A 21,028-nucleotide genomic window follows, 5' to 3' on the forward strand; every position below is an offset into this window, starting at 1 on the left:
CTCAAAAAGATGAGTGTGCCGCTCTTCCTCTAATTCGCAGAAGGGCCCATGTTCCTATTTCATCCATTAGAGCAACCGGGCTGGGGCTAAAGTATGTGTCCCAGAGCAACTAAAAACTTCTCAAAGAGAGACCCTGATATCAGGATAGTGTGTGATTGGAAAATCAACTGGAAAATGCACCCACCCTGGAATGCAATGTAACAATGCCACAGTAAAAGTTGTCTGGTCACAGTAGGAAAGCTAAAGGCTTAAAGATGAAATATTGTATAGGAGATGGGAAAAAGCAGCAAGTGATGGACACAGGTAGCAGCTGTTTGTACCAGATGCAATGAAATAGGAGGGTCTGAGGTGATGTCATGATTTTAAAACTGCTGGACACTGGGGGGTTGCAAAAAACTTAGCCAAGGTCAGGGAGAATTTCTATTGGGTAACATGCAGGCAGGGTGCAGAAATTGGTGCAGGAAACGTGATGCCTGCATTGCAAAGGAGGGCCCCCCTAAAACTGGGAAAGCCCCTTTGCAGCAGCATCTTGTGGGGGTGCCAAAGGAGTGCATTGCCACTGATGTTCTTAGGCCCTTGACTGAGACAGAGGCTGGCAATCAATACTTGATGACAGCTATGGACTGCTTCACAAAATGGCCTGAGGCTTATCTAATAAGAAACCAAGAGGTTGTGACAGTAGCAGACGAGTGAATGAATTCTTCACCAGATTTTGGGGCCCAGGCAAGTTATGGATTAAGAGAGAATCTCTGAATCCAATGTGTTTCACCAGGTTTGTGAGATTCTAGGATCCACAAAATTTGCACCATCTCAACACACCCCCAATCTGATGGGGCGATGGCTAGGTTCAACAGAACTCTGGGGGTTCAGCTGGCTACCTTGCTGAACAGCATCAAAGAACTAGCACCAGCATATCCCATTCCTTTTGATGGTTTATAGAACAGCAGTTAATGAGAGTAAGAAGTGTACCCTAGCATTCCTCATGTTTGGACGTGAGCTAAGGAACCCAGGAAACCTGTTGTATGGAGTTCCTGGAGAGGAACAAAGGGATTTGAACCATGGGGACTACCCTACATTCCAAAACTGAAAAAAATCACACCTTTGGCTAGGGAATATCTGAGGATCGCCTCTGTCAAAATGAAAAAGCTGTGTGATGTAAGGTCATCTGGGGAAACCTTTAAAAGGAGGAACCTGGTCTGGTTCCACAATCCTAGAAGAAAGAAGGGTAGGAGGCCTAAACTGGATAAACTTTGGGAGGGAACCCTATAGAGTACTGACCCAAATCAATGAAATGGTATACACTGTATTGTTGGGTCACAGGACTAAACCCAACATTATCCATAAGAACCCTCTGAGAAGATACTGGAGGACAGAATTTCAGTTTTGCTGCCCTCTGAATCTGAGAATGTAGCTGTGGAAGTCGAGACTGGAAAAGTTGTTACAGAGTGAATTCTCCTCAAGGGTGTGGTCTGCCTCAGCCAGCAAATTCCACATAAACAATTGGCAGTCTTTAGGGTCTGGTTGACATGAAACCCAGGGAGAGAAAAGAGATTTGGGAGGAAATAAAATTCCTTTGGGTTGGTGATGTGAAAACATCTTGACAGAAAGACACCGTACATATGTAAATAGTTAACCTTGTATCATTCTGAACGTTTAAAAAAAATTTCTGTTTGGGATGGGGCTGGTGAGTGTCACCGTTTTAAGCCTCACTGGGACAACAAGTGAAGCTGAGGTGTGTGTATGTGGGGGGTGTTGTTATGATCTGTGTGAAACGTTTTTATGGACTGAGATTGATGGGTGTGAGCCAACCCTTTAATTAACAAGACTGTAAGCATAAGGCCCACCTAAGACAAAAGAAGTCTGTGGCCCTGCTCAGGAGCTTTTGCTGAACATTGTTTTGGGCACGTGTTTGTGTGTGGGAAGTCAGAACAAAAAGTAACTGCCTACAGACAAAAAGGACTGGGGGCGGGGGAGAGACCACGTAAGGAGCTGCTACTTGAAAGAATGGTGGCTGACCATGGAAAAACCCTGGGAAGAGATTTTTGGGTTGGGGTGCAAGCTGAAAAGAGTGCCTTTTGTGCTGTAAGCAAAAGTAGTTGTTTTATGCTACTTGGTTCCTTCTGCACTCAGAAAACACTGGGTTTTGTACATTCCTTGTCAATAAAAAAGACTGCATCAAAGAAAATACCAGACTCCATCAATTTCTCCTTCCAACTGGAACATCGCACAGGGCCTGAACATTGCCGAGCTGCTCAGGTCAAAAGGGGGCAGCAATCTTGAACACTATTATTTCTGACTTTCAGAATGTTAGTTGAGTTATTTCAAAGAAACTGAGCGCTAGTCTAGCCCTTCAGCTTTTCAGGAAAGAAGAGAGTACATCTCCGAGAAGCAGAAATCAATATCCTCATGACATTTGCATAAAAACAAAGAACTATCAGCTCCCTGGCAAACTGTTGCCAATGTAATAATGCTGTCTCCCGTAAGTCACCCGGGCTGTCCCTTCTGCACATCATCAGGTACCGAGGTATTTATTATGCTCTCACAGTTCTACTTGCTTTTGTTGCAACAAGTTTGCTCATGAAAATGCTTGTCCAATGCTTTCCTGTGTATAAATAGTTGAACCGAGAGCTCATGACAAGCAAGGACCAGCCCTAGTTTTGTGGCCTAATTCTGCCAAGCTGAGAGAAGACAACTAAGCACAATTTAGAGTGAAATATCTGCTTTAAACACATTGTATTTTACAAGTTCATTATTCTCTTTGCAAGAGATCTTACAACAACTAAAAACATTTATATAAGAGATTATAAGCGTGCATTAGTATGTTTAGATACTAGGGTTGCAAATTTTCTAATCACACAAAACCGAACACCCCCACCCCGCCTCTTCTCCACCCTCACTCACTTTCACTGGGCTGGGGTGGGGGGGGGGTACGGGTTCTGGGCTGGAGGTGCAGGCTGGGGATGAGGGGTTTGGGTTTCAGGAGGGGACACCGGGCTGGGCCAGGTGGTTGGGGTGAGGGCTTCGGCTGAGGCCGGGGATAAGGGATTTGGGGTACAGGAGGGGGCTCCGGGCTGGGCCACGAGGTTGGGGGGCAGGGAGGTGCGGGGTCCTACCAGTGCTTACCGTGGCTCCGAGGAAGCGGCCGCCAGGTCCCTGCAGCCTCTAGGCACATGGGCGGCCAGGTGGCTCTGTGTAGTGCCTTCGTGCCCGCAGGCACCACCCCCCGCAGGTCCCATTGGTAGTCCCTGGTGGCCGCTTCCAGGAGCAGCGTGGAGCCAGGGCAGAAAGGGAGTCTGCCCTAGCCCCGGGCCCCCATTGAGCTGCTGCCCAGACTTTTATCGGCCTGGTTGGCAGTGCCGACCGGAGCCGGCAGGGTCCCTTTTCGACTGGGGAAAACCAGACGCCTGACAACCCTAATAGATACGTGAAGACTATGGTAGAGTCCACGTGGTCAGAAGACTGATCATGCACATCAGAAAACCAATGTGGCTCAAATTAAGGTGGCATTTTAAGCATCAGTAAACATATACATTATTTATTATTTCTATTACAGTAGAGCCTAGAGGCCAGGGCCCCAAACTGCTGTTATCATGGCAAATCCCAAAGGGATGTAGCCACCTTGCAGACTGACTGTTGCCTGGATCAATCTCTAACTAGGTCCTGACGATGGTCCCAATATGGTAGGCTCTATACGAACATATAATATCCTTTATTTCAAACAGGAATTAATTCAGGGAAGTCCTATGGCCTGTTATACACAGATGACTCAACTGGGAAGTCCTATGGCCTGTTATACACAGATGACTCAACTGGTCCCTTCTAGCTTTATAATCTATGAAGCTGTGAAGAGACAGTCCCTCCCTCAAAGCCTTTACAACTAATTGTAAGACTACAGAAAACAGGTGGCTAAAACAACACATGGGGGGAGCACAAGGAAGCAATGAAATGATTGTGGCCAGCATGGAAAACAGAGATCAAAGCAACCAAGAGGCCTAACCACTGTTTGACTTTGTTGTAGCCATCACAGTAGAAAGGAGAGTAACTCCAGATCCAAACAAGATGTGATCTTGAGCTACTGATGGCAAGGATTATGAATTACAGAAAGAGAGAGATATTTACTTTCAAGGTGCATAGGAACCTTGTGTTAAAAAATTCAGAGGAGAGCTATAGAGATTGCAGTAAATTAAGTCTTTTCTCCATACACTACTATCAATACACTTCCCCACCACAGATCTCTGTCTCGGCTGTACCACCTTGTGTGGCCCAATCACCTCCTTCTTTAAGATTAGATGTCTGGGGTCCCCCTCCAAATATCTGTACCCATCAATTGCAACGCCCTGCATTTTTAAAGATTATGCACTAACTTGTGGCTTTGCCAAAGCCCGGAGAAAGGGGCAGCAACATGTGGTTGTGCTTCCTCAGAAGCACACTGGTAACTAGATTGTGACTCAGAGTCAAAATCGGCCTCTTGGAGGGCTGGGGTGAGTACCTGCAGCGGACTGACAGCTGGCACAAATTGCTTCACTTGTGTGTGTTCCACTCACTCCTCAGCCCTTGGCTTCCTCCCTCTCTACCTGGACAGAAGGAGGAGAAGTAGCAGCTCTGTGAAGGCTGTTGCCCCTTGCTCCCTGGCACCATATGGCCCTAAAAATATGAAAAACACTGAAAAATATGTATTGTATGCAAACAAAGGTAAGTGCCTTCCTAGAGATTATCTGAAATCCTTTACTATGGGAACTCTCCAATGGGAAGTTATGTTCTGTTACAATACTTAGTTTTCCCAAGTCCCTTGCTAGTCCCCCCAAAGTGACAGTGCTTCAAAAGAACTTGTTCTTATTCCATCAGCAAGACACAACGCATATTAAAACATTCAGAAAGGTAGAATCAGGTAAATGGTAAAAGATCAGAACAAAGCAAACAAAAATGACTGATTAATAACCAAAGCAGTTTATTTCCATCCCCTAGGCAGAAGAAAACCTGAGATCCCATGCACATCCGCATCTTCAAGCAGCTGTCCCAAGCCTCCTTCCTCCTACACAGTCATATCCCCACTGCCCTGTGACACACAATCAAACTCTTATCCCTTCTGGTAGGGCATTTTGAGCATCAACCCGTCTATAAAACAATTTAAAGAAAGAAATTATTTTCTTATACTCTACTTTCATCTGTCCTGGTGGGTGTGTCTGTCTTTTCCTCAGTCTTCTTCATTTCCACCAGAATAATTCCCCCGCTTTTGTCTCTTAATCTCTCCTGGTGGCTCCACTAATTCCCCCTTTCACTGCTTGCCACAATTTCCCCTACCTCTCCCGTCTCCTGGTTACCTCTCTTCTCCTTTCCATCCCTAAGATCTGTTGCCTTGGCACTCTCTTCTCTACCCTATTATCTTCTGTTCCTCCTTCTTTCCTATCAACAATGCTTGAATCTCTCCCCTTCCCTCATGCCTCTAATGTTTTCTGTGCCCCACTCTGTCCCACTTTTTGCCTACAGTCCCTTCCCCTCTCTGATGCTGCCAGTCCTTGATGCCCTTCTCTGGAGACTTTAAGTTCCCTCTTTTCCTTCCCCATAATCTTTCTTTGCTTTTTCAGGGGACTTTCCAGTAGTCTATGGGAAACAGAGCATTGGCCTTCTCGTGGGTGGTCTCGAGGGAATGGGATTTTGGCTCTGACTTGGCTGAGAGATGGAACAGAAGATGCTCAGATGATCAAAAGGGCAATGGAGATGGCTGCTACATGCATCTCTTGATCGCTGCATTAGAGGTGAGACAAAAGCATTACAAACAAAACAGTGGGGTGGAGTGTGAGGCAAAGAAGCCACAAACTGCTTTCCCAGTCTAAAAAGAGTATAACCACCAGTGGCAACATACGTTACGAAGCCAGCAGATAATAAAAGGATTCAAAACCTTCAGAGATTTCAGTTATCACGTGAACTAATGGGCAGTAAACTGTGGACCCCACCGACTCACGTTTTGACATGAAAAATGAAAACAACATGCGCATTACTAGATAAGAAGGGGAACATTTCACTCACTTTCACTATAGTCTCATATTCCATTTCTACTTCTGTTTTTCCTCTACTTCTTGTTCTTCTATGCTCTTTAAAACAAAACCAAGGATCATTTCAATTTTCGGTGATTAGCAATTACTCTAAACTAAAATTACATAATTTTGTGCAGTACAAAAAAGTAACCTCTCTTTTATCTAGGCACATAATGAACAATAGAAAGATCACTCTGCCCTTCTGAGTGCTGGCTCATTAATATTTGACTGGTTGCTAGGATCACATTAGGCAGTGAATTTGACCGGTTGGTAGGAACACATTAGGCAGTCAAACCAATCTATGAAACATAACCTGTCACTCTTTATTAAAAAAGGACAATGTTTCAGCATGCTTCTGTGTGGGAGATCTGAGCTTGGGTACAGCTGGAGCTCAGGCACATTGTCGAAAAAAAATTTCCTCAAGAAAGAGACATATTCTTTCGATAGGGGAAGAAAAGTATATTTCCATAAGGACAATGTCAATCAGCCATGCCACCTCGGTTCCTACTGGAAGGAGTATCTAAGGCCACTACAGATATATCACCTCTGCCTCTGATCATGCCAGATTTCTTAAACTAAGCGGGATTGGCCTTAATCAGTTCTTAGATAGGAGATCTTCAAGCAATACACAGAATGCTTCAGAAAGTGGTGCTAGAGAATCAACAGGTGGAGCACTTCCTTTTGAGTCAGTATTTAACCAATGCCTGAGCAGAGGGAGCTACTGGGCATGATGCTGGAGGAGGTGACATTTTCAGGATAAAGTATAAGACCAATATTCTGATCCACCAAAGAGCCCTTAAAAAAACAAAACAAAATGAAACAAAAACACCTAAATTTGCATTTGATTCCCAGTGTCAAAATTCATATTTGGGTAATTTAAAAGAGTGGCAGGATTTTAATATTAGCCCACCCTGCTAGCAGGCATTGGAACCCTTCAGAAAGCTGCAGACTAATTATTGCTGACTCTCTGGGACAGGAGTAGCTCATTATACACCACCCCAAATGTAAAGGGGGTAAAGGTAGCCTTCTGTAAGAGAGTACAGGCCTGAGTCAGAGAGGCCCTGAAAGAAAGAACTCCAGCCTAGAAGCATCCAAAAAACTCCAAAGGGTCCACATACGGCAATTACCTTGAAGGTTATCTTTTTGTTAATAAAACTGTACTTCAGGAAGGGTAGCTTTTTGGAGCTGACTAAGGTGTAGCTTTTATTTGGAGCTGGATTAGAACACCATCAGTTTACATATAAATACATTTTCCCTACTAAAATTACTTTTCCACTTGCAATTGGCTGTGCATTCTTCGTCTATTTTCCTATAATGTTGTGTAGCATTGCTGTGTGGTAACAGCTGATATTTCACCCCAGCAGAGATTGCAGTGGGGAGTGATGTGATTGCTACATGTTGATGGTAGCTGCATGAATAAGGATTGCAGTTCTAGTTCTGTTTGTAGGAGTTAAAACTTTATGGCTATTTTTACAGTACAGTAGTTGCTATTAAAAGCTTGGGGTCTACCACACCATGCCATACATGGTGCTCCATACATTCAGAATGGGAAATATTACAGACACCACGGTATGTTTTAAATACATGGTGACACTGGGCCAAAGTCAGCCCTGGTATGATAGCTGGGCACACATTAATTAAAGTCAACGATGCTTGGTCCTTGCTGGTTGTCTGTTAAATTTGTTAAGAAAGCATTGAAAATAAACTTTTAAACTGAAATAGAAAGAAATGAGTAGCACAAAGGTCAGTGTTTTCATTTTCTATTCTAATGAAACCACTAATAAAGTTTATGTAACTTAATAGCCGAAGTAATACTTAAATTGATCATAAAATGTTTCCCCTTAAAGCATTTTTGTAAACTGATCATAATTACCAAGTCACATCCTTGGTAATGGTGAAGGGGGAGAAAAATGCATTTTATGCATTGTGTGCTCATCTTACATTCATTTGGATTTATAAATGTCTTGTAATTGAGTCACAGTGGAGAAAAAAATCATCATCAACTAACTTAATATGGCTGGATTTGAATGAAATTAATATGTAACAGAACTTACAAAGCCCTCCTATATTGCGTCACAATGAATGAATGAAACCACTTTATCTCTTTTCCCCTTGAACTCTCTTTCACCTTGGGCTGTAAAACTACTACATTAGCAGTGACATAAATGGTGTTGTAAGTTACATATTGGGTATAAGTTGGCCAGAAAATGGGCGCTCGTGAGAGTGGAGTTTGCAAAGTAAATCCATAATCTATGCGGAGGGAGCAGAATGTGGAGATTACAGCAGGAAAAATGGAGCAGTGAGAAGGTGAAATGTAAGGTGGGATGAGACGGCTGCTTTATTGTGCATATTTCCTTGTTATTTTTCCTGGGGCATTTTAATTTCTGGCCCTTTTGGCCTGGAACTTACACTGGTTTTGCATACCTGCTGACAGATAAATCAGTTGAAGTTGCATTATTTTAGCACTTGCCCCAGTTTTACGCCACAGTTATATGTGAGGTTTAAGTTACATTACCATTCTGTCACTGCAGAATTTGGCCTAGTTACTTCCAGGAGAGTTGCATCCATTACATAAGGTCTGAATTTGGCCCCTAGAATTTTCCTTAAAACAAACCTTGGAGCACACTAACTTCCATCCCAGGGCTAACTTATTTACTTTGTCTAATGCTCCTCCTGATCCTTACTTCAAGGATCTTATTTTTAGCCTACCTCCTGGGTAAGTGCACATTTGCGTTTGTGAAAAGGCGTTTGCTTTGCATGCAAGCGATCCCAATTTTACATACTCACAGGGCTAGAAAGGTATTCCTGTAGCCTTTTTTGTTCACAGGCGGGGATCTGGGTGTGCACACGGTGAGGGGCGTGTGCAAAGTGCGTGCACATTTGCGAACATGCAAATACCACCTAGCTGGAAGCTGAAAATCAGGTTCAAAATGGCTAATCACTTCATAAAAGCAACATCCAAAAGTGACAATAAAACAATTCTCCTCTACCATACTTGGGATTTTCACCTTCATCAGTAGCAAGTACCCAAAACGCAGTCAATCAGATGTAACAGAGATATCTGTATAGCAGCTGTAGCTAACTGACAGCCTGAATTTCTCTGTGATATACAGTTACAAAATATGACACCCTAGTTTGAATTAAGGTGCACATAATTCAAATTCTACAATATTTTCAGAGCTTATATAGATAATGTATGTACTCTGCCACTATTGCTATTTTTTGATGCAATTAGCACAAGTGTATCAGACATTATAAATCATGTGTTGCACACTCATATTTACCACAGAGTGCTCGCTTGCTATGGAGTCCCAGTCAGCGAACAGGATTGTCTTGCAGCATAAGAAAGAGAGTCAGGAAGAAACACAAGAATTAAAATGAACTCCGAATTTGAAGCTCTTTTGATTTCATTTGTTATGACTACATTTATCGTATTGTAAGTTACATGGATCTTGTCTTTAAAAACCAGCAACTCCTTTGTTCTAGCAAGGAATTGATTTTAGTGGCCTTTGTGCATGCCCGGTAGTCATGTTAAATGGCTTTTGGTGAAACATTTTAAATCTGCAGATAATTAATGCAACACAGACAGAATTTACTGCTTCCCAAATCATAAAAATGCATCTGAAGAGCTATTAGTCACAGTAATGTTCAGGGAACATCACAGAGAGAAGACACTAAGCTTCTGGACGACGGACTAGATCTTAGGAGATCAGAGTCAAATGAGTATATTTTTTCTGTTATCCATAATTAATTTGCAATGCTGTATTTTCCCAGCATTTATGTGGAGAAGCCCTACTATTATAGAAAGTGCAAAAATCATTCAGTGCATGATAAGCATTTAAAACGTGAAGGTTATAAACATGTTTCATTTTATCTGAGAATAGACAATGCGTGGCTATTCTGTACTGTCCCAAAGGCCATCACAAAGAGTATTTTACATTTCTGGTCTCAGAGCTGTCATGAGGGGTTAGATGCTCTTCTGAGTTACGCAGCTGTAAATCCAGTGGACAGCCACTGGAGTAAATGATGTTACTCCAGATTTACATCATCATCATCACAAATGAGAGCCGAATCTCACCCAGAGCACTGTGTACTTGGAATCCACAACAACAACCTGAAGCTTTGAGCCTGAAGCTTAAAATCAGTTCTGTCAATTTGGATTTTTTTTTCCTGATTATCCTTTATGGGCATCTTGAAAACGTTACAAAGAAAAATGAATCACATTATGGAAAATACAAAGGGAATACTAGCTACCAAAAACATTGTCTCATAACACCTTATTTGATTCTGTTTGCACAGTTCCTGACAAATCAGACTTTCTTCCCCAGTCTCTCAGCTGGCAACTCATTTGTACAGACACCACCCTAGCGTTTGGCCTAAAACAAGGGTTTCATGGCTGCTCAGGTCTGTGATAAGACCTCTTTGTTTGAGAAAGAGGAGAAGATTTTCAAAAAGGCCCAGCAAGTTAGGAGCACAGGTCAATGGGAATCCTAAACTTTGAAAATCTCTCCCAGAATTGTTTTTAATTCACGATTCCTTCAAGAGGTGCTGGAATAATTTTTACAGTGGAGGTGCTGAAAGCCATTGTACCAAACTGTAAACCCTGTATATGCTGGAAACCACTTCAAGCTAGGGAGTGCGGGAGCACCCCCAGTTCCAGCACCTATGGATTCCTTTGAAATTTTCCCTCGGATGTGCAATAGAGTTTACCTTCAAAAGAGAGGTGTCAATGATATTTTAAATAATAACTTTCATTATACAAATGTCTGCAAGCAGAAGGTTAAATCACACAACACAAAAAGAAAAGATGAGATCCGGGGCCAAATTTTCCCCCCAACTTTTAACGCTTTGCAATTCCAATAACTCAATTGGGCTTTATAGGGAGGAGCTCAGAGCAGAATCTGGATCATAACAATATGTCCTATCTTACTCGTTCTGGTCCTGCCATTTTGCCTTCAAAAGACCCAGAAACTGTGTTTCTTTGTGACTCTAGACTATAGTGTCTGTTTGAATCAAAACTGTTCGATTGCCCACTTTGGAGCAGCTACTTTCATTAAAAATTCACGGAATTTTTCTTTGATCAAGAAAAGTACAGAGAAGAAATGTACGAGCAGCAGAATGGGTCTGATTCTGATCTTGCTTATGTGTGTGTAAATCAGGACTAGTATAAAACCAGTGTAAGAGAAAGCAATATTAGACCTAAAGGCCCAATTCTGTCCTCATTTCACCGGTGCAACCACAATGACTTCAGTTAAACTGCGCAATCTAATCAAAGGTGGAACTTAGCCTCTAATATTTCCTCCTATTTTCATTTCTGGGCAAGAAGGGTAGGTTTTCAGGCTGGGTTCTTCTATGATTATTTTATTCATGCTAATTTTTTAAAATCAACTTGTGATTACTATTATTGTAAAATAATTCCAGATAAGTTAAAAGGCAAGGTCTGTACATAAATTTCTCAACTTCAAAAGGCCTTCCTAAATCCTTTCAATATAACTTAATCTGCTTAAAGTAGAATTGAATTTTTATAGGTAGAAACTGTTTTGTATATATACATCTACAAAGCACTTTTTATATCTATATCTATATCTATCTGTCTGCCTGTCTATCTATCGGCATTTTTTAGATAGACAGACAGCAAGAGAATGTAATTTATTTTTCAGAAATAAAACTTCTGTGAATTCAATGAGACACACAAGGAAGATAAGGTAATATCTTTTATTGGGCCAACTACTGTTTGTCAAAAGGACAAGCTCTTGATCCTGACAGAGTTCTTCTTCAGGTCTGGAAAGGTAATCAAAGGGCTCTCTGAAGCTTGAAAGCTTGTCTCTTCCACCAAATGAAGTTGGTCCAATAAAATATATAACCTCACTCCATGTCTTAATTTAGTCTGTGGACAAGATCCCTGATCAATCCATTATCTACACACCGAAGGCTGTGTCCACACTGCGGTGCATAGCTACTCATGTCTATGAAAGGCTCTGACACAAGAGAGGCAGTAGGGAAAGGCTCGGCCACAGGGAGCTGCCAGAGCTTTCCCTGCTGACACCCTTCTGCCAGAACCTTTCCCCACCTCTGGAGTTTTTCACTGTGGTGGGGAAGAACTCCAAGGTAGCAGGATACTACACTGCTAAAAATACCAGTATAAATACTATAAAGCTCCTCAGGTCTAGAGAGATTTATTGGGTCACTCTTGGGAGAGTTTATGACCCAGAAAAATAATATTTAATAATTTACCAATATATCCACAAAAGACTAATACTTGATTCCCAATAAGAACAAATTAACCAAAGCTCTAACTCATTTCCCAGGGTCAGTTCCCCATATTAGTTACCACTTGTGTGAATTCTTTGATCTTAAAATTGCCTAAACAGTAAGTTTGGGAGCCATTGTGGCCTAGTGGCTAGGACACTTGTGTGGGACTTACAAAACCTTGGTGCAATTCCCAGCCCTGCCATTAGCATGCTGGGTGAGGTTGGGCAAGTCACTTCCCCCCAGATGCTTGTTTTCTACACCCAATAAATCTCCTGTGGTGGTACAAAGGTAACTTCAGAACTGCACTTGGACAAGAGCCAATGCACCCGAAAGGTCTTCGTGGGCAAGAGCAGGGGTTCTCAAACTTCATTGCACCGCGACCCCCTTCTGACAACAAAAATTACTGCATGACCCCAGGAGGGGGGACTGAAGCCCTGAGCCTGCCTGAGCCCCACCACCCCAGGTTGGCCAAAGCCAGAGTCCCACCGCGTCAAGCAGGGAGAGCAAAGTCGAAGCCCAAGGGCTTCAGCCCCAGGCAGGAGGCCTGTAACCTGAGCTGCGCTACCCAGGGCTGAAGCCCTCAAGCTTCAGCTTCAGCCCCGGGTAGTGGGGCTCAGGCTTCAGCTCTGGCCCCAGCAAATCTCAACCAGCCATGGTGACCCCATTAAAATGGGGTCACGACCCATGTTGGGGGCCTGACCCACAGTTTGAGAACTGCTGGGATAGAGTGTAAGTCAAGGGCAGTGCATAGCTGTGCTGCCCCAAGAGCAAGACAGGAACCTGAACGTGACTCCGGGGATCACAATCTGCTCCCAGATTCCCGCTTTGCTATGGGGGAAATAATTTGTTCAGGCTCTTTGGCTGGTACAACTTACTTGCCTCTCTGGACTGGCTACCAGTAAAGGGAGGAATGTGACTCTCCTCACCTATGTATGTGGAAGGTGGAGTAACAGCCCAGTGGCAGCTGTTGTCTCCCCCTGCTTCTCAGTGTGATGTGGGTAATCTACTTGGGGATGTAAGGTGATCCATATGTCCCATTACTTCCCTGCTTGGGCATGCAACTCACAGCTGAGGCCTGTATGCTTTGATCTCCAAATCAAATCTCCAATTTCCCCTGTTATCTCTATGATGAAACAACACATTTTGATTTGGAACATTGGGAGTTCAGAAATGTTGCTCTTTCTACCCCAGATCCTGTTCTAAGTCATACCTGTGTAAATCTGGAGTGACTCCACTGCTATCTCTGACGTGACTCCAGGTTTACACCGGTGCAACTGAGATCAGAATCAGACTGGACTGAGGATGCACCTTGTCTAGGAGTCTCCATGGTCTAGTAGATTTGGCATAAATTTAGCAGTCTGACATTCTAACAATCCTGCCTGTGCTACTGTGTGATTTTCAGCAGATCTCCTGACCTCTATCAGCCACAATTTCCCCATCTGTAATATGGGCTGAACTATATTTACCTGCCTCAAACTTAATATGGTTTGTAAAAAGCTGAAAGTAAAAAGCATTGATAAGGCCACTATGCTGCAGAGATGGGGGCTAAAACTCAGGCCTTTCTAGATCCTTCTCTTGAGCTCAAAATGCACCAGACCACATGGTGCTGCTTTTGTGGAGGAGAGAGGTAGTGGGGACTTCTTCTGTGAGAAGATTTAGTCCAATGCCACCTCCTCAATGAGGTTGTACCAGGAAGGGCCTTTTTGCAGTTCTCAAATAATGCCTTATCAAGAAAAATGTTAAGTCTCCTCAAACTTCATTAAAAATCAAAATTTGACGGTTTCAAAATCACAAACTGAATGAACAAAGGAAGAAAAAACTTGTATGCAAAAGAGTTTTCAGCAAATCATCATTATTTACTTTTATTTTGCCAGATTTAGTATATAGGCCAAATGACGGTTTTCAAGGTGCCAGATGGGAAAGTCCCTTCTCCAGTCTATATATTGTACAAGAAGTGATTTTCTTCGTTTTTAACAACACATTTTCAGCTGCATTCTCATCTGAAGCCAAAGTTCGCCTCATTCAGATAATACATTGAATGGACGCTGGTAAACTCATGCTGACTTAATATCAATTTGCTGAGTAGAAAATCCTGCTAATATTGAACTAATTGAGTACACCTGCGCCTACTTCAGATCAATTCACAATAAACAATTTCCTGTCAATTTAAAATCACAGATTTCCTGCTCCAAGCAGCATTTAATCCTAAAGAACTACAGCACTCCACACAAATGGTGTTCAATTAACCCAGCCAGCGGCATATAATTCTATGTTTACAGTCTAGTTCCACAGTTTTTATGAACAACAAATCTATACAACAAGGAATGGGTGGACTGAATACCTCCACACAGCCAATTTCACTTTTGAGCATTAGAGAATCCAAGAATGACACACTTACAGTTTTATGTGCCGTCCAAGGGAGATCTGATTTCTTATTGGGACGGAACCCTGTGGCACACAGGTGTGTATGTGTACCTCCCCCTGCCTGGATGCCCCAATTCCAGCTTCTCCCAGGCATGCAGCAGAATAATAAACTGTTCTGTTGCCAACGAGAGGACTGCAGATTCAGAGGTGGCATTTCAGTTTGACCCTCATTGGCCCACGCTTTTGGTCTCAGTTTTCAACAAAAATACTTTCAACTGACTGTGTATTTTAAGAAAACACCCATCCCTTTCTTTTCAGTGTTGTGTTAAGCAAACAGACTCAAGAGACAGTGGAACAGCAACTTGAAAAAAAGTCTGAACTTTAAGAGAGATCCCTGTCCAGTGCTTTGAGCGTATTGTCTCTGCACATTCACCCTTATAAGATATGCATCTGCAGCTGCGTGCCAGGACTTTGGGAACCTCCAGGACAGCAGAGCCCATTGGGACCACAGAAAGGTTCTCACCAAACTTCCAGAACAGAATGTATAGAAGGGCCATGCCATCCTAACCACATTAGCTCCTTCCTCTAAACCTCAGAGTTCTAGCAAAGAGCTCTGAGGAAGAAGGAAATATAGGCAGGTAGTGTGGACATGTAGGAGTAATACCTGAAATAACTAGCTGCTGCTGAATAAACTTTCTTCCTTCTCTAATTATTGCCTCTGCAAATTTCCCACTGCAGAGGATGTGAGGGAGATTCCCACACTTGAGCCATTATTTTTAGGTGACTAATCTGAGGAAATGTCCCATGTTGAGGTGTCAATAGAGGAGATTTGGAACAAGATGAGAAATTACTATTTGGTCCTGGTGACTTATTAGTATTTATTCACCCACGAGTTCTGAAAAAACTCAAATATGAAATTGCAGTACTAAGTATGGTATGTAACCTATCGCTTAAATCAGCTTCTGTACCAGATGACTGGAGAACAGGTAATGTGACACCAATTTTTTAAAAAGGTTCCAGACACGATCCTGGCAATTACAGGCTGGTAAGCCTAACTTCTATACTAGGTAAATTGGTTGAAACTATAATAAAGAACAGAATTATCAGACACATAGATGAACATGATTTGTTGAGGAGGAGTCACCACAGCTTCTGTAAAGGGAAATCATGCCTCACCAATCTAACAAAATTCTTGGAGGGGGTCAACAAACATGTGGACAAGGGTGATCCAGTTTCTACAGTGTACATGGACTTCCAGAAAACCTTTGAAAAGGTCCCCCACCAAAGGTTCTTAAACAAAGTAAGCTGTCATGGGTAAGCGGGAAGGTCCTCTCATGGATCAGTAACTGGGTAAAAGACAGGAAACAAAGGGTAGGGGGAAATGGTCTGTTTTCCAAATGGAGAAAGGTAAATATTGGTGTCCCTGAGGGATCTGTACTGGAACCAATACTGTTCAACATATTCATAAACGATCTGCAAAAAGGGTTAAACACTGAAGTGGCAAAGTTTACAGATAATATAAAATTAATCAAGATAGTTAAGTTCAAAGCAGCCTGCAAAGAGTTACAAAAGGATCTCACAAAACTGGGTGATTGGGCAACAAAATGGCAGATGAAATTCAGTGTTGGTAAATGCAAAGTAATGCACACTGTTGGAAAACATAATTCCAACAATACATATGTAAATTAGCTTTTACCACTCAAGAAAGAGATCTTGGGGTTGTTGTGGATAGCTCTCTGTAAATATCTGCTCAATGTGCAGAAGCAGTCAACAAATCAAACAGAATGTTAGGAACGATTAGGAAAGGGATAGATAATATGTCAGAAAATATAATAATGCCACTATATAAATCATGGTATGCCCACACCTTAAATACTGTGTGCAGTTCTGGTCACCCCATCTCAAAAATATATTAGAAATGGAAAAGGTACAGAGAGGGCAACAAAAATGATTAAGGGTATGGAACAGCTTCATATGAGGAGACATTGAAAAGATTGGGACTGGCCAGCTTAGAAAACAGACTGCTAAGGGGGGACATGACAGAGGTCTATAAAGCATGAATGGTAATGAATGGTGTGGAGAAAATAAGTAAGGAAGTGTTATTTACTCCTTCACATAACACAAGAACCCAGGGTCATCCAATGAAATTAATAGGCAGCAGGCTTAAAACAAACAAAAGGAAGTACTATGTCACACAATCCACAGTCAACCTGTGGAACTTGTTGCCAAGGGATGTTGTGAAGGCCAAAACTATAACTGGATTAAAAAAGAATTAGTTAAGTTCATGGACAGATCCATCAATGGTTATTAGCCAAGATGATCAGAGATGCAATACCATGCTCTGGGGGTCCCTAGGCCTCTGACTGCCAGATGCTGGGACTGGATGACAGGGGTGGATCACTTGATGACTGCCCTCTTCTGTTCATTCCCTTTGAAGCATCTGGCATTGGTCACTGTCAGAAGACAGGGCACTGGGCTAGATGGACCATAGGTCTGACCCAGTATGGCCATTCCTATTTCTTGTCTAGGAGCAGTAATTGCTCAGGAAGGTGGTCTTAGAAGTTTTTATCAATCAGAGTGCAGAACGGCCCTCCTGAAGCAAATATGAGTTCTAGATGCGAAGGTGAGAGTGTAGTGGTGTATAAATGTATTAACAGAGCTTCAGACGGAAGCCCAACAGATTTCTAAAATACAAAGGCAAGTCTTCAAAGCTTCTTCAGCTCTATCAGTGTCCACAAATCATCTTTGGGAGGAAAGCCTTGATTTGTACAGAGCCCCATTAGCCTATACAAAAGAGAACCTCTAGTTAGACATCAAGGTAGATCTGCCCCAGTTATCTGCAGTCCTGGGGATAGAAACAGTGGATGTCTCTTTCAGGAACTCCTCAAGAGCTTTCCTTTTGAGCCCAAGCCAGCCAATATCTAGTACAGGTACATATGGATTCACGAACACCTCCAGGTATGGAAAGAAGGTAGCTCTACCACCTACAGCCACTCACGTAAAATCTGAGGTAGCTGGAACCACACAGCCCTTTTATAGCTTAGGCACCAGATGATTAATGTCATGAAAGGCTGCTTGGGCAGCTCTAATAAGCACTACTCTCTAGAAGGTTACTGATGCTCAGCTGCTCCAGGGTGCTCAACCCATAAGTGGCAATCTGCAGAGACAATTCTCAGAGAACATTTTGCAAACTAGGTAGGTTTCTAAACTCCTGAATGAAATCAATAGGAACTGCAGTTGTTGCTTGCTTCCAAAAGTCTGGGAACTTTTAGTTGGGAGCCTAAATGGATTTTGGTGCTTAACTTATAGGAACCTAGGTTTAAAATGTTGGCCTTGACTTTTACCAGAGAATGTGACAAATTGAAAGTCTCAGTGTTCTACAAAATTAGGCCTGGAATTCACAATGGGTCAAGTAATCAGATTTTAGAAAGTGTCCGACAAGTTGTAACTAGTTCTTTACCTGGATACATTACAAAATATTTTTATCATGCTGCCTTCATAGAAAGAGCCAGGAGTGGTGGCACAACAAATTGTTAGGACTGTCCCACCCATTTGCTGTATTAACTGTTTGACTGATCACTGCACTCTTTCTTGTTGCTTTGAATGATGGCACACATTTTTCTTGTAATGCCATTATGTCTCTGTGCATGAGGTTAGACTACACCATGGTGATAATATTGCTCTGTGTCAGGAACAGCAGTGGTAGCTATGCTCTGTTGCATTGTCCTGAGGCAAAGTTTTTCACCTTTCTTGGAGGTAATGTTCATTATGTCACTAATATGTCTCTTTTATTTGTCTGAGTTTTAAATTCAAGGGCAGCGCTCATTCTCCACCCCCGCTCAAAGCTGTGTTAAACTCTTCACATTGTTCTTCCCAGAATCAGAACTGATGGCTTATTCATTCATAGAATCATAGAACCACAGGGTTAGACGGTCATCTCAAGGGTCATCTCGTCTGCTTTTCTTGGGATAAAAATTTACTCTAAAAGCTGCAGCAGTCTCTCTCATTCATTTCTTAGGGCTTCACAATGGTTGTTTGTTACCAACTGGTCTTAGAGGTTTTAATGAAAGGACAAGGCGTATACAACCATAAGTAAATAATAAATAATGCTAACCATCATGCCAAATGTATGAATGCGATGGCTATTTATCAGTTCTACACTCCAGTAAGCAAGCAGTAGTTCAAGTTTTCTTGCATAATACAAGTAGTAAATTCCACTAGTAATTATACAATGCACATAAAATTAAAGGTGTAAAGAGTATCTATTCATCTGGTTCACCACTGTGGTCAGGAAGCAACATGGGAAGAGTTTTTGTGCTGTGTTTGTCCAGCGCTTAGCTGGTCCATGGCTGTGGATCCTGGCGCTACTGCCATACAAATAAATAAGAATAATGCATATTCATTAACAATCTTTTTATAAAAAGGAGTACTTGTGGCACCTTAGAGATTAACCAACGTATTTGAGCATAAGCTTTCGTGAGCTACAGCTCACTTCATCGGATGCATACTGTGGAAAGTACAGAAGACGTTTTTATACACACAAACCATGAAAAAATGGGTGATTATCACTACAAAAGGTTTTCTCTCCCCCCACCCAACTCTCCTGCTGGTAATAGCTTATGTAAAGTGATCATTCTCCTTACGATGTGTATGATAATCAAGGTGGGCCATTTCCAGCAGAAATCCAGGTTTTCTCCCCTCCCCAACACCCTCCCCCCAAAAAACCACTCTCCTGTTGGTAATAGCTTATCTAAAGTGATCACTCTCCTTACAATGTGTATGATAATCAAGGTGGGCCATTTCCAGCACAAATCCAGGTTTTCTCCACCCCTCCACCAACACACACACAAACCCCCTCTCCTGTTGGTAATAGCTTATCTAACGTGATGACTCTCCTTACAATGTGTATGATAATCAAGGTGGGCCATTTCCAGCACAAATCCAGGATTTAACAAGGCTTAAAAAAACAAAAAACGAGGGGCAGGATTTGATCTGACAGTGTTATGGTTAAGTTAATGGTTTTTGTTATAGGTTTTCTCAGATATCAGGGAGAGTTCAGTGGTTTATGTTTCAAGAGATGAGTTAATTCCTTCCCTCCCCCCCCCCAAAAAAAACCAAACAATGAGTGAGCTCTTTTTTTAGCCCTACCTTTCAGTGTACAAAAGAACAATGGCTTTCACTCTAGAACATGTCTTGGATAATACCTGGAAATGTCTCACTCCCCACCCCCTTTTTTATTTAAACAGCAATCAAACACAAAGGATAATTTTCATCTTATTTTCCTTGTGCTTTTTTGTAACTCACTTGAATTTCAGTGAGCCCTTGGGCATGAACTGAAATCCAGATTTATGACTCTGGGTTAAGGCAATTGCTGATTTGAAACTACAGATAGTTATCAATGAAAAACAGCAGACTGTTTAACTGGTATTGACAGTTGCGGCCATGTGTCCTGAAGGTTTCCCAGTATTAGAATCATGCAATGCCACTTTCGGTTTTACGCTTAAAATGTACTTGTGAATGCAGGTAACCCTCTTGTGGTCTCTGCTCAATGGACCAATACTGTTACCAAGGTCACCTTTGCATAGTTATATTTGCATCCAGCTGACGTTGATTCATGCTGCCAGATGGTAAGGACAAAGCACAATCGTTCAACACAATGTGTGACCTACTTACACGCCTAACAATCTGCTGCTTAATACTTAGTAAAAGCATGAAGGCTTTGATTAAAATTTTAATTTTGTTTCTTAGTTAGCTCACATGTGGCATGTACAGTTTGCATGCCGAATGCATCTGTCCCAACAGGGCAAAGATATGGGGTCTCCAACATATTTCTAAAGCAAGAGGATTTGAGTGCCAGAAGCAGCTGAGAGGACAATGAGACTGAAATGAAAGCAGTCTCTGTGAGCAGTGAGCATGTGCATGAGGCAAATCATGGGAGGGGAGGAGGAGAAGGAGAAGCACCCGGCACTGAGCAGCAAAGCAGAGGAAAGTGTACTTGTATTCTTACCCCCTTCCCTCTGCATAGGGTTTGCAAAGCAAATTCCAGAAATACAAAGCACTGGCTGACTATTGCATATTTTTACTTATTAAAGTTTTGTGAGTCACAAACACCACTTGAAAAGTCCTAATTTTTCTCTCCATTGACTTTAATGAAGCTGTCTCCGTAGCCTTGCAAGCATTGAGACCATCTTCCTAAGAAGCAAGTGCAGCCAGACAGGTTTCATCTAAGTCACCCAGCTCTAAAAAAGCTTTTGTCTCTTGTACCTTGTCATTTACTGTCAGCTGCAACTTCTGATGTATTATTTCAATGACACCATTCAAGGAAGCTATAAAACATGTCATTCTGTGGGGAAGGGAAGGTGATCTTAATTAATTTT

The 21,028-nt window shown here is 42.2% G+C and overlaps 1 protein-coding gene across 10 annotated transcripts in view; it reads right to left on the reverse strand.

Annotated features, from left to right (window-relative positions):
* PLCB1 (phospholipase C beta 1) overlaps positions 1 to 21,028 on the reverse strand; it is a 653,791-nt gene that overhangs the window by 31,490 nt on the left and 601,273 nt on the right. The window contains exons 32-34 of one of the 10 annotated variants that reach the window (XM_073339665.2): positions 9,320 to 9,367; positions 6,028 to 6,092; positions 4,948 to 5,745 (exon numbers count right to left, since the gene is read on the reverse strand). The exons of 1 other annotated variant lie outside the window; for it this stretch is intronic. In XM_073339665.2, coding sequence (XP_073195766.1) covers positions 6,054 to 6,092; positions 9,320 to 9,367 — 87 coding nt within the window. In that variant the 3' untranslated portion in view covers positions 4,948 to 5,745; positions 6,028 to 6,053. Of the gene's footprint in view, positions 1 to 4,947; positions 5,746 to 6,027; positions 6,093 to 8,796; positions 8,948 to 9,319; positions 9,368 to 10,113; positions 10,227 to 21,028 lie in introns of those variants that run through there. 8 more of the 10 variants (XM_073339666.2, XM_073339662.2, XM_073339664.2 and 5 more) reach the window with 8 other exon arrangements.

Source organism: Lepidochelys kempii, chromosome 3 (assembly GCF_965140285.1).
Source record: "Lepidochelys kempii isolate rLepKem1 chromosome 3, rLepKem1.hap1, whole genome shotgun sequence".
NCBI classification, from domain to species: Eukaryota; Metazoa; Chordata; order Testudines; family Cheloniidae; genus Lepidochelys; species Lepidochelys kempii.